This window comes from Danio rerio, chromosome 21, assembly GCF_049306965.1.
Source record: "Danio rerio strain Tuebingen ecotype United States chromosome 21, GRCz12tu, whole genome shotgun sequence".
In the NCBI taxonomy this organism is placed as follows: Eukaryota; Metazoa; Chordata; class Actinopteri; order Cypriniformes; family Danionidae; genus Danio; species Danio rerio.
In genome coordinates, this window is record NC_133196.1 from 16,636,419 (window position 1) to 16,649,463 (window position 13,045).

The following is a 13,045-nucleotide window of genomic DNA, read 5'->3' on the forward strand; positions in this document are numbered from 1 at the left end:
ATGAAGTATATGTTTGCTCGGAGCATATGACAACATACTTTTGTAAAATGGCATGGTGTCAAGCAGTGGTTCTCAACCCCTGGGCTGCAGACTGGTAGCAGTCCGTAGATCAACTGGTACCGAAATCATGAAATATTTCCATTTTAATTATTATCTGAGTCTGAGCAATCATTTATTTAAAAAAAAAACAAGCTTATTCTCTCGGTAACGTTTCAGTCACTTGAGTGACAAAATTTAACCCACAAGTTAGCAAACTGAGTAAGAAACAGACGTGTTTGGAAAGATTTTTTGCGAATGAAAAAAGGCCAGGTGAAAGACCCACACACTGACAAGAAATGGATCCAGAATCGCTGAAGATCACAACTGCTGGAGATCACAAATGATGGGGCCGTTTACATACCACATCTCGCCTGCACCCAAGTTTGTTATATACAAAGGAGGCCTTCGGCTTTTGCATGCATATTGGAAGCGAAGCACGCAAGTGGCGCACCCACTTGAAACCACCTAAAATTTTCAGGGGGCCACAAGTGCACAGTCATGTGATTAAAAACAAATGAATCAGCTTTATACTTTGTATGTAATATACACATTTCAATAGACTATTTATCTCAGACAAACATAGAACACACAAAGACTGTGGTGCTTTTTAATTTTTTCCATAAATAAAACTTGTATCAGAGTTGCATCAATGTTCATCCTCTCAGAAAATGGTTGATGGTCGCCAAGCAATATACGCACATTACTCCCCCCTTAACTGTTTGTAAATGACAGTGTTTTATGGAAACTATTTTTAAAACATCTAGTTGTATGCAGTAGTAAAGTAGCTGTGATGCTTTTCTCAGTAAATTAGCCATTTTCTGGATGTTAGCCATTTATTAAAAGAGTCCATTTAGACATTCCTTATGTACTGTAAAATATATTTCTGCCTAAGTCTTTTTTATTTGAACTTATATCAAAATGACAAAAAATAGATAAACTTTGTATAACTTAAAAAATAAATAAATAAACCTGATTAACTTAGAGAAACTCAAAAATAACTGATGCCTTAACCTTTTGTCATTTAATTTTTTTTTGTGTAGATAATTTAAAGTTTGGGCTTTTTAAAAAAATTACAAAAAATGAGAATATATTATACATTTGTTCAGCACAAATCTTTGCTTTGTACACATGTACCAGTATAATGTAGAATTCTCAAAGAAATGTGTTAAACGGTGACACTTGCATGCAATAACCCTTTATAGAAAAACAAATATATAAACCTTCTAAATAATGTTGAGCATGTATAAAACATGCCATAATCTCATCCTTCCATTCAAATTGCTATAAAAACTAGCGTGCAAAAGAGGAAAGGAAGAAAAAAGAGAAAACAGCATTACGCTACCTCCTGCCCGCTCAGGCCTTCTTTCTGCATGAAGTAGTGTTTTTTGAACTCATAATAGGAGTTGTACTGGTGCCAGGACTGCAGAAAGTCAAACCTTTAGGGTGTAGAAGACACACACATACATAGAGAGAGAGCTCTTTATAGTTATTACATATTACAGTGATCTAATAGGAGCAGTGAGACTAGTATCTGAAAGAAGGCTGTAAAGTGCAGCAGAGTAACTTCCTTACCGCGGGTCATTCTTGGCACGAACACTGGTCTCGAATTTCACCCCATTTCTGGCCACATACTCGGCTAGTTTATCAATGACAGGTTGAATGTCGGGAGGCGGAGGGATGATGGCAGCAACAGGAGCAGCAGTGGCCACAACCGGCGGGGGAACAACAGTGGTTTGAGGAGGCCTGGAACTGATGGTAGGGGGAAAAAAAACGATATTATTGCAACAATTTGCTGATAATGACTTCAAAATGTGAACATCAACCCAATATGGAAAATTATGCCTTGCCAATTAGATGATGTGTTGATTATTAGCCTTCGGTGACTTAATTGTCTAGCAGGAGAGCTAGCAGTAAAATCAGGTTAGCAATCTGCTCGTTCTTGAGGTGAATTTATTCCAGAGTCACAGTTTCAGATTGCCAATTTAAAAACTGTGAACACTAGTACTGAATGACTCAGTGTTTAATATGTGTCATTAAGTTATTTACTAACAGTAACTCCAATGTGTGCTTGAGTCTCTGAAGAGAGCCTCCACCAGGTCTTAATGTCTGCCCAGTTAAACTGAGACTAGGAAAATGGGTAACACTTTAATATAGAGTAACTCTCTCTAATAAGTAGCGGCTTACTACCAGCCTATTATTAACAAATTAGCTGTTTATTAGTACTTAAAAGTACATATTTTTGCATGATCTTATTCTACAACTCTATAACCAATAATTAAACCCAACAATTACATTAATAACTCGTAATATGCAGCAAATTAAGAGTTTACTGAGCTATATGTCTTAGTTAATAGCGAGATGTGTACTTTAAATTAATCGTAACAGGAAAATTAAAGTAAAATACACAAATAACATGAAGTTATGTCATAAAACAGCAAGATTTCTTTAATTGAAATCATTTTCCCTGAGTCTTTGAAAGATTAGTGATACACTGCTTAATTCAGTATCTGCTCTATGAATCCCTTTTCCTTACAATATCGCTCCCAAGCAGCCTATCCCTGGTGAGTGATAAGAAATTTGATTTATCCAAGGGGTGCAGTGTTTTTTTACTAATAAAAAATTAAGTAAAATATGAAAACATTAAATTAATGCTCTCATGAAATCAAGCATTAATTGGTATCAATAAATCATAATTCCATAAAGATTTAATTTAACTGTTAAAAACAACAGTGCATGGAGACAAAAAAATAAATAAAAAAAATCGAACACTAAAATGCAGTAAATGAAAGGTATTGGTATCACTGGTAAAAAGCAGTAAATTAAGACATTGGTATTAACAAAAGAATTCTGTTTTATCAACACTTGAGACTCCAACAATAGCATTACATTTACATTTAATCTTTTAGCAGACATTTTTATCTGAACCGACTTACAAAACAAGATATAGAAGCACTGCAAATCACCAGAGAGCAGCAATAAATACTAAGATAGTTTAGCAATTGTTTTATACATGCATACTTACACATATACATACACAGACATACACATGTGCAGAGAGAAAAGAGTGTGTTTCCTATTTGGCTTGTCAAGTGTACTCACTTGCATGAAGCACACTCAGAATCGCATAATTTTTTCCCTGAAATATTGAGTGCTTAAAAGAAAGTGTCTGGTGCATATTGATAAGAAGAGTGTGTCGCCTACAGGTGGAGTGTTTGTAAGAAAGTTTATGGAGTGTTTATAAGAAAGTGTCTGGTGCATATGGACAGGAAAGAGTTTTTCTCTTTTCTCCTTTTATTGGGTTTGTCAAGCTCAAGTACACTCAGGTTTGCACAAAAGCATGTTCTTTTATTTTATTTTCTAAATTTATATTTGCTATTACATTAAAAAAGTTATACACAATGCTAAACTAACCGAGATGTCACAGCATATACAGCTGAAGTCAAAATTATTAACCCTCATTTTTTTTTCTTTTTGAAATATTTCCCAAATGATGTTTAACAAAGCAAACAATTTTAAAAATATTTCTTTTTTTTTTTTGTTCTGGAGAAAGTCTTATTAGTTGTCCCACTTTATATTAAGTGGCCTTAACTAATATGTACTTACACAGGAATTAAGGGTTTGTTACAATGTTGTTATTGTGTAAATACATGTATTTACTGTGTACTTATGCTTGATTGAATTCCTGAATTTAATTACATCTGTAATTACATTTGTAAATACACTGTTAACCATTCCTTACACCTTAACCCATACTTAAACCTACCCATACCACCAAACATGTTCATAACCCAACCCCTATCCCAACTCAAGAGCACCACAAGTGTTCTCAAATACATTATGAACACAGTAAGTACACTGTATTTATATTTTTGATGCAATTACATAGTAGTTAAGGACACGTAATATAAAGTGGGACCTTATTTGTTTTATTTGGGCTAGAATAAAATCAGTTTTTAGTTTATTTATAACCATTTTAATGTCAATATTATTAGCCCTCATAAGCATTTTTTTTTTGTATTGACTACAGAAAAAAAACATCATTATACAAAGATTTTCCTAATTAGCCCAACTTGTCTAATTAACCTAGTGAAGCCTTTAGGCTAAATCACTTAAATCTTTCTGTCACTTTAAGCTAAATACTAGTATCTTGAAAAATATCTAGAATATATTATACCCCAAATCAGAAAAAGTTGGGACAGTATGGAAAACGCAAATAATTTACTTTGACTTGTGTTTTATTCATTGCAGACAATTACCACATTGTCAACAAATATGTGAGAAATGTATTAAAATGTTTAAAAACAATGTTCCTTGAAGAAGACATTTGGGTATTTCACCTTCAACAGTGCATAACATCATTAAAAGATTCAAGGAATCTGGAGAAATTTCAGACCGTAAAGGACAAGGATGCAAGCCTATGCTGAACAACCGGGATCTCCGATCCATCAGGCGGCTCTGCATCAAGAATCATCATTCATTAATAAGTGATAACACCACATGGTCTCAGGACTTCGGCAAACCTTTGTCAAGTACTAAAATATGTACGTTAACAAATGCTAGAATTGTAAAACTGTACTGTGCCAAAACTGTACTGTGTCTGTGTCCAGAAGCGCCGTTGACTTCTCTGAGTCACACAGTGGAAACATGTATGATGAACCAGTATTTCAGGTATTTCTTGGGAGAAACGGACACGGTGTGCTTCAAAGAAGAAAATAATCTGTTACTGTTACCAGCAACAAGGACGAGGATACAGGTACTTGACTGGCCTGTCTGCAGTCACGACCTGTCTCTAATAGAGAATGTGTGTTGCATTGTGCAAGAACATATTAAATAATGTTTGGTTTATTGCCTGCAATCAAATACAAGTCAAAGTAAATTTAGAAACCTTTTTTTTTTTTTTGCGTTACTTTTTCTGATTTGAGATTATATGTACAGTCATCATGGCAAGAATAAAATAAATCAGTGATTATAAATGAGTTATTAAAACTGTTATGTTTAGAAATGTGTTGAATAAAATCTCTCTGTTAAATAGAAATTAGCAAGGGGGGATACAGGGGGGCTTATAATTCAGGAGGTCTAATAACTTCTAACTGTAGATATTGTAGCTATTCTGGTGATTTCACAAGCTTCTCATTTTGCTTTGGACAAATAAATACAATTTAATTTAATTGAAATGTAAAAAAATATAGGCTTATCGGATAGCTGCAAAGAATTTAATATCAAGATCATGCATGCCAAAAATATGCAATAAAAAAATAGAAGCACACATGACTTTTTTTAAACGTCAAGCTCTGTTGACACTTAGCACAGTGGAAAATGATGTATACCTGGAAGTTGGAGGAGCAGGAGCGGAATGGGGGAGTGGAGCAGACGCAGGAGCTGACACCGTGACTGGACCTACAGCAGGGGCTGATGGGATTGCAACAGCAGGATCCAAAGGTGTAGTGCCAGGAGGGGGAGGTGGACCAGATGCAGGAGGAGCTGGCATCATGCCGGTGGGAAGCGAAGCATAATAGTGGCTGGCATCAATCCCAGGAGGTGGAGGGGCAAGGCAATATGTACCATCAGGCAGCATACAGTAGCCGTAGTACATTGCGGCCACATTAGCTGTGTGAAATAAACAAAAACACACACAAACAGAGAAAGATTTATTATAAGCTCTGTATGTACTAAGATCTTTTTCTGAAGACTTGTGTTTGGTGTTGGACAGAGGGTACTGATGTTGTTTATTCAAGATGTAATAGAGAGTTTCTTATGTTATAGAATGGTAGCTTGGTTTGGAAACCTATCAGTTAAGGTAAAACACAAATAAACAGATTGATTAATAAGCGATGGGGTGAGGGAGTATCCTTCCCTCCAGAATCTCTAGTTAATTAGGCAGATAAATGCAGATCCCATGTCTTGTACTTAGAATGCAAACTGCTTCCCTCAGGTAGACATTATAGGGTTCTGATTAAATATAAGAAAAGGTACCTGAAGAGATATAAACATTCTATTATTCCCGTCTCACTGAGTCTCCTGAACTTAGAATATAAGGGGCATGTGTAGGAAACTGTAAAATGTGTTGATTTCTTTGTATCCTATGCTATATTTTAGGGCTGCACAATGTATCATTTCAGCATTGATATTGAAATGTGTGTGCCCAAAACAGTCGCATCGCAGGATATGCAATGTTGAGTTGGAATTATGGTTTATTGACAATTGAGAATGCATGAGATTTGTGGATTTGAAGCATTTGGGCACAAAAAAAGTACATTTGTAACTTTAATGAATAACAATTTTACTGAATTTTTAATACAATGAAGGTAATGGAGTGTTTTTTTATATGTATTTATTTATTTAATTTCTGTAACTGAATACTGTTTGAATCTCTGGAAAACCATAAAGCACAGTTTATTTTACCCTTCTATTTTTGTATATCACAGCACATAAATCAATTAATTATAATATATATATTCCAATTCCAATTAATTTAAATGCTATTATTCTTATGGCAGCCTCAATGATTACATGAACTTTAAATCATCAAGCGTACAAACGTGAAACATGTCAGCCAATTAGATTGCACCATGCAAATATCCTCGAGCAGATGATAGCTAATCGCATTTATGCAGCACAGGTAAAGTGATTGGCTGTTGTCCAATGTTGACATGTTTTGTGATCACCGTTAAATGCACCGAAATCAAGCACACAGCCACAGTGGTGTGGCAAATTTCATGTGTAAACATCATACCACAAAAGTGGTGAAGATACACGCAGTGTGAGGAGATGTCTGATAACCCAAATGAGCAGTAACCTTGAAAAAGGTGTGATTTAAGCAAGATTTGAGCAGCTTTTTGACCTTTTTGTCTTTCGTGCATTATCTTGATGTGAAATAACTTGCCATGAATTGGTGTTTGATGTATTGTCATGTGTACGATGCATATATTAATTTCGCATTGAATATATCTGTTATTGTTAAATTTTAGCAGTACGTGCCAAGACCAGTGAGTTGACTGCATTTTATGCCCAAATGGCAAATGGCCCGGTGTGAATAGAGCGTTTTGCGTGTTTGATGCGCGTTTCGCACTAACTGCTTGAGGTCAAAAGTCTGAACTTCAGCGGACATTCGCGCAGCATTAACCAATCAGTAGCTTGCTCTTGTGGGGGCGTGATTGTGACGTACACCTGTTGTTGGAGTACCGGGGGAAATCCTCCAGCCAACAGCGACAAAAAGTTAATCAAACTGGGCTGGGCTCAGTCGGAAGCACCGCTGAAAGCCTCTATCATCCAGGTTTAGTTTCTGGAGGAGTTTATGAGCTCACAGAGCTGGATGCACCTCTGAAAGAATCTAGTGGACACAGACACGGCCCTAAAAGTATCAACACTGTTTTTCAGTCTTCATAAAGCACATAAACACTGTTATTTTATCAATAAAATCCATGTTAGCCATTTAGCTATGAAGCTAGAGCCACCGGGCAGACAGAAGCCCTGCCCATCACGCGAATCCATGTCTGTTCTGAAGTCAATTTGACACACGAATGAAGCGGATTTGACACGCGAATGAAGCAGGGATTGACGTGCGAATGAAGAGAGTAAACTCAAATGTTCATGTGGCTATTTACAAACGAATAGCGTGATTTATCCGCGCGTTCCGCATCTGGTGTAAACGCAGGATTAGGTTTCCACTAAAATTAGTCATTGGTTGAATAGTTGTATGTGTTATGAGCTGTCAAACAGCATGTGTATATGCATTTCCTACAAACACATCAAACAAATAGCAAATTGTGGCGTTGCAAAACATTTGCACCTTGTGTTCTATTAATGACATCACCAGCAATAACATAAAATTTAATAACATAAGTCAACTTCCTAAAATCTGAAGTCGTTCAACCACTAATTTATAAAGTGTGTATGTGTGTGTATATTTATATGCTACGAAGGTTTAAGGCAGTTCTGAAGGCAAAAAGGGGTCCAACTCTGTACTAGTACGGTGTACCTAATAAAGTGGCCGGTGAGTGTATATACGCACATAGGTAATGTATTAATATAGTATAGCAATGAGTGGAATTCCCACATGCATTTAAGTTTAATGTTTTAAATACATGCTTGAGCATTTGAGCCAAATTGCTGCCTCCTTTCTAAAAGTTTCATTAAAAGCTGCATGTTTTTGCTGATATTTGTTGAGCTCTGAATTAAACCTTAGTCATCAAGAGTATTTCTGCTCTGTATATATACGGTCGGGAAAGTACACTGTTGATGCAAATTAAGAATTAAAATAATCTACGTTTGGATCACTGTCCGCATAATTAAATTTCCTTTTCAAGTAGAAGATAAAAAGCGAGCGGAAGAGAAAAGCCGAATTCGTTTGTTCTGCTCCACCACAAATAATTAGGATCAAACTGTCCTCGTGTTGAGATGGCAAGCATGTAAAGACATACAGTTCTTGAAAAACACTTAATAAAGCTTAATTACAGTCAAGCGCTGCTCCTTTCCTTCCGTCAACTGTTAAGACAGTAAAAATAATCATTAAACAAAGCAGTTTAATAAGATACCAAGGCAAACAGAGACGCAAGTTCAAGCTCAGTTAAGATAAACACAACCAAATCAGTGCTCTTAGGCAAAAATCTGCTACCTGATTATTTTTTAGAGGCTGACAAGACACTGCTGGTAAATGATAAAAAGCATAACTAATAGTTATCATCAATCATCCCCACTTGATTGATTTAATTACAAACTGCAAACATTAAACATTGTTATGCTTAAATATGCAAATAAGGCATTATTTTATTAAATCTGTGCACATTTGCATACGGTTCAAACACAAAAGTCTGGTTCAAAACTATTTTAGACATTACAGTTAACATTTTTACAGTAATCACTTTTTGTCACCTCATAATTGTGAAAATGGACAACAAAACCAGTTTGAATTGTTGAAAAAGAGGTCACATATGATCTGAAATGTGAATAAACAAGGTTTTTATTTATGCATATTTTTTTAGGATTGAACAGTATTTGATCTAGATACACCATTTAAACTATATACTATTCAAAAATCTGGTATATATATATATATATATATAAATAATAATAATAATAATAATAAACCAATGTTTAATATTTATAATTGTACATATTAACTGTTAAGCGCAGCACATTACAAATGATAAAAATTAGTTTTGATTAATTTCCAGTAGGAAATGTAATAAATGTTTAAAATTAAATAGCTCTTTAAAATAGCATGATCTTCACTTAAATTTTCTAATGATTTTTGGCATAAAATAAAAAATCTTGACTAGAAGTGCTAACACTTTTTTTTTGTAAAATTAAATGTTGCTTATAATAAGGAAAATTATTTATGAACATAAGCCCCAATAAAAAACTTTAAAATATAGATATGACCCAATTTGTAAAACTTGGTAGGTGAAGGCAGAGATATATGGCTCAGTGGAGAAGAAAAAAAAACACTATAGTTTAATTATACAGTCACAAATTAAAAGAATGTAACAAACAGGGAAACACCTAAACTTTATTTTTTTATGTTTTCATTTGATAAGACTGAAAAAAAAAAACACTGTAAAAAGCCAAAAAGTCCAAAATCTCAAAATAGACAGATTTATTTAGAAAAAAAAAAAGTATTTTGTCTGACGTGGCTTACCTAAAGATTTACAAAATGTTTAAAGGAGCATGATCTTTACTTAATTTTCTAATGACTTCTTGCATAAAAACAATTTGACTAGAAGAGGTGGTAAAAGACGAAAAAAAAAATGTTGCATATAATCAGGTAAATTATGTATGAACATAACCCCCAGTAAAAAACTTTTAGAATACAGACATGAACAAATCTGTAAAGTTTGGTGGGTGAAAGTGAAGATTCACGGAAAATGAAGTAAAAATGGAATTTAGCTGAATTCCAGTCACAAATTGATAAAGTGTGACAAAAGCAACACTTAAGGCTCAATCCCAATTCTACCCCTTGTTTTGTGCGTTCCCGTGAAGGGGTAGGGGTGTCCCAATTCGCTTTAGCTTTAAGGCGTAGGGCTAAGAGGAAGGGGTAAATACCCCTTTGAACAAAGATTTTGCAGGACCACACTTGAAACCAAAAAGTAAAAAAATTTCCCAGAATACACCAGCCACGACGGCAGATAGTCACACCCAGAAACAAGGAGATTCCCAAATTAGTATTTTTTTGTCATTATTAAGAATTTTTACAACAAACAAGCATATGCTTTAATATATTCATAACCGCGTTCGTGTTCTACCGTCATGCTTTAAAAAAAAAAAAAAGCTAAAATAAAAAATGCCAAATTTTGCAATCTATAATCCATAATCATAACTCCTGTATAGCAGTCCCACAACATTCTGACACTTACATAGCCTGTCTGAAAAGTCTAGTGGCTGGAACTGACCTTTTTACAGTGTCTGCTATAACGTTAATATTGTTTTGTGTGTTTACATAAATGAGTAAGGCCACGGTGTCAATGCACAGTACAGTTACGATCTTATTGCCACATAATATTGTTATAACATGATATATGCCTTCAGTGATTTCCTGAAGATAAATGGCAAAAAATACAACTGGAATAATTACAGCAGTCGCTATCGTCTGATCTCATATGAAGCATGAGATCGCGATGACATATGATGACGTGTGCAGGAGCTGTAGTGCTGTCCAAATTCTTAGAGGTAAAATTTGAAGCCCTTCCCCTTCAAACTCAGATTTAAGACCAAGGGGAAGGGGTAGGGGTACAATAATAGAATTGAGATTGGGCCTAAATGTATGCTTTCTTTTGATCAGACTGAAAAAAAACACTACAAAAAGTAAAATCTCAAAACAATATTCAGAACTAAAAAGTGTTCTGCCTGAAGTGTCTTACCTAATAATAAAAATGCTGTCCTCATTTACACAACCTCAAGTTGTTCTAAACCAATATAAGGGCAAGTAAATGATAACATTTACATTCCAGAGCAAACCATTAACAAGTGAACACAAAGATGATGCACTTCAGAAAGGTAACACCATGAACCCTCAGCACTCAATGATGAAACACTACAAAAGAAACAAAGAAGAAATATAGAAGCTAGAGGAATTAAAGCTCCGCGTCTCTAGGGTACTCCTGAAGTCAGGGCTGTTCAGGACCTTGAAGAGACCAATAGACCTGCTCATTTAGGCGAGTTTAGCATTCTGTCTGACTGCAGCTCCACATCAAAGACAGCTGAAAGAGGATGGAGAGAGAGAAGGGGAGATATGGACACCCCTGCATTTACTTCAGGACTGACTGGAGTGAGTGAAACGAGAGAGAGAGAGAGAGAGAGATAGAGAGAGAGAGATAGAGAGAGAGAGAAACTGAGCACAAGAGGGCGAGAGACAAACAGAAATGAGCAGGGAGAGAAAAACGAGAGAAGGCACCAAAGAGATTCTTGGAGAAGAGAACAGAAAGAAGGAGAAGGCAGGAGATGTGTGTGGTAAGTGCCAGAACTGGGGCTGTGAGTCATGATTACGAAATGTTGAACGAAATGACGGTTGTATTAATATTATGCAACTATGTTATGTAATAATATTTCATATAGATGTTTATTATAATAGACTTAATGAGTGGGATGATGCACAGCGAGGGATAGTTTACTTAATTACTAAACTTGGAGGGTAAATGTTTTTACAAAAAATTTAAGCCAAAAACGTAAATGTTTTATGTTTAATATAACATTACAATATATTTATATTCACTATTTTAACATGTACATAATTTATACATTTGAAATATGTATATTAACATTGGTAGTATATTAGCACATATAAATATTTAAAATATTAGAAATATTACATTCTAAAAATTTTAAACGTGTGTATGTGTGTGTGTGTGTGTGTGTGTGTGTGTGTGTGTGTGTAGATATATATGTGTACTGCTGCACTTAACACAGTGGCATTTATTTAGATTTTTTTATTATACAATAAGCATAGATGCATGCGTATATTTCTGTTATGTACAATACAAAAGTATAGAGAAATTATTGTAATTTGTTATACATCTGCATAAAATATGCAGTTGAGGGCAAAATAATTAGCCTTCTTGTGAAATATGAAATCTTTTTCAGATTTTTCCCAGGTGCAGTTTAACAGAACAAAGAAATATCCACAGTATTTTCTGTAATATCTATTCTTCTGAAGGAAGTCTTATTTCATTAGTTTGGCTTGAATAAAATTACAAATTTTTAGGACTTTTACTTTTCTTTATTTAGCTACTGAACAACTTGCCCAATTAACATAACTTGCCTCGTTAACCTAACAAACATATGAGTTATATTCAAAAACACATCCTATTCTTATGCCCCATATGGTGATGCATACGTCTCCAAAATCCGATTGGTGGACAAATCTAAACTTGTTTTTTTTTTTTTTCAAACAAATATAATTATGAATATAATAAATAATAGTAATAATAATAACATTATACAAATGCAAATTGTGACGAATAAACAAAATAAAAAACTCAGAAGTAAAAAAAAAAAAAGGCATAAAGGTAGTGGTGCTGGACTTTAGATCAGTTACTCAATGGCTTGGTCTTATTCAGTTCCTGAAAATATCAACACACCAACAACGCCCTTTAACACACCTCCATTATAGACCGGAACACCCATGAGCAAAACATAAAAATTCCTGTAGCGCTGGTCTGAAAATAGCAACAAATCGAGCCATACATGTCTTGCTCCTTATTGCGCTGGGTGTATGATAGGGTCCACTAAGTTTAAAATGTGTTTAAAAAAATTATCTGTTAAATATCACTTGTTAAACGCTTTTTTTGAAGAATTTCACAGGAGGGTTAATAATTTTGCCTTCAACTGTAGATTCATATATAGCACATCTCTACATAAACACTTATTTTAATACACTAAAATGTATCAATAAAAAATCTAAATAATACCATTACAAATAACTCCAATTTAAACTTGTTGCAATTTCATCAAATGCATACATTAGGATGATTCATTCGGACACAATTATAATGAAATGAAAATCGATCTAACA

The 13,045-nt window shown here is 34.5% G+C and overlaps 1 protein-coding gene across 2 annotated transcripts in view; it reads right to left on the minus strand.

Moving 5' to 3' along the window:
* sfswap (splicing factor SWAP) overlaps positions 1-13,045 on the minus strand; it is a 157,202-nt gene that overhangs the window by 103,480 nt on the left and 40,677 nt on the right. For both annotated transcript variants that reach the window (NM_201168.2, XM_009295295.5), the window contains exons 8-10: positions 5,367-5,646; positions 1,612-1,788; positions 1,382-1,475 (exon numbers count right to left, since the gene is read on the minus strand). In NM_201168.2, the coding sequence (NP_957462.2) occupies positions 1,382-1,475; positions 1,612-1,788; positions 5,367-5,646 (551 nt within the window). The remainder of the gene's footprint in view (positions 1-1,381; positions 1,476-1,611; positions 1,789-5,366; positions 5,647-13,045) is intronic.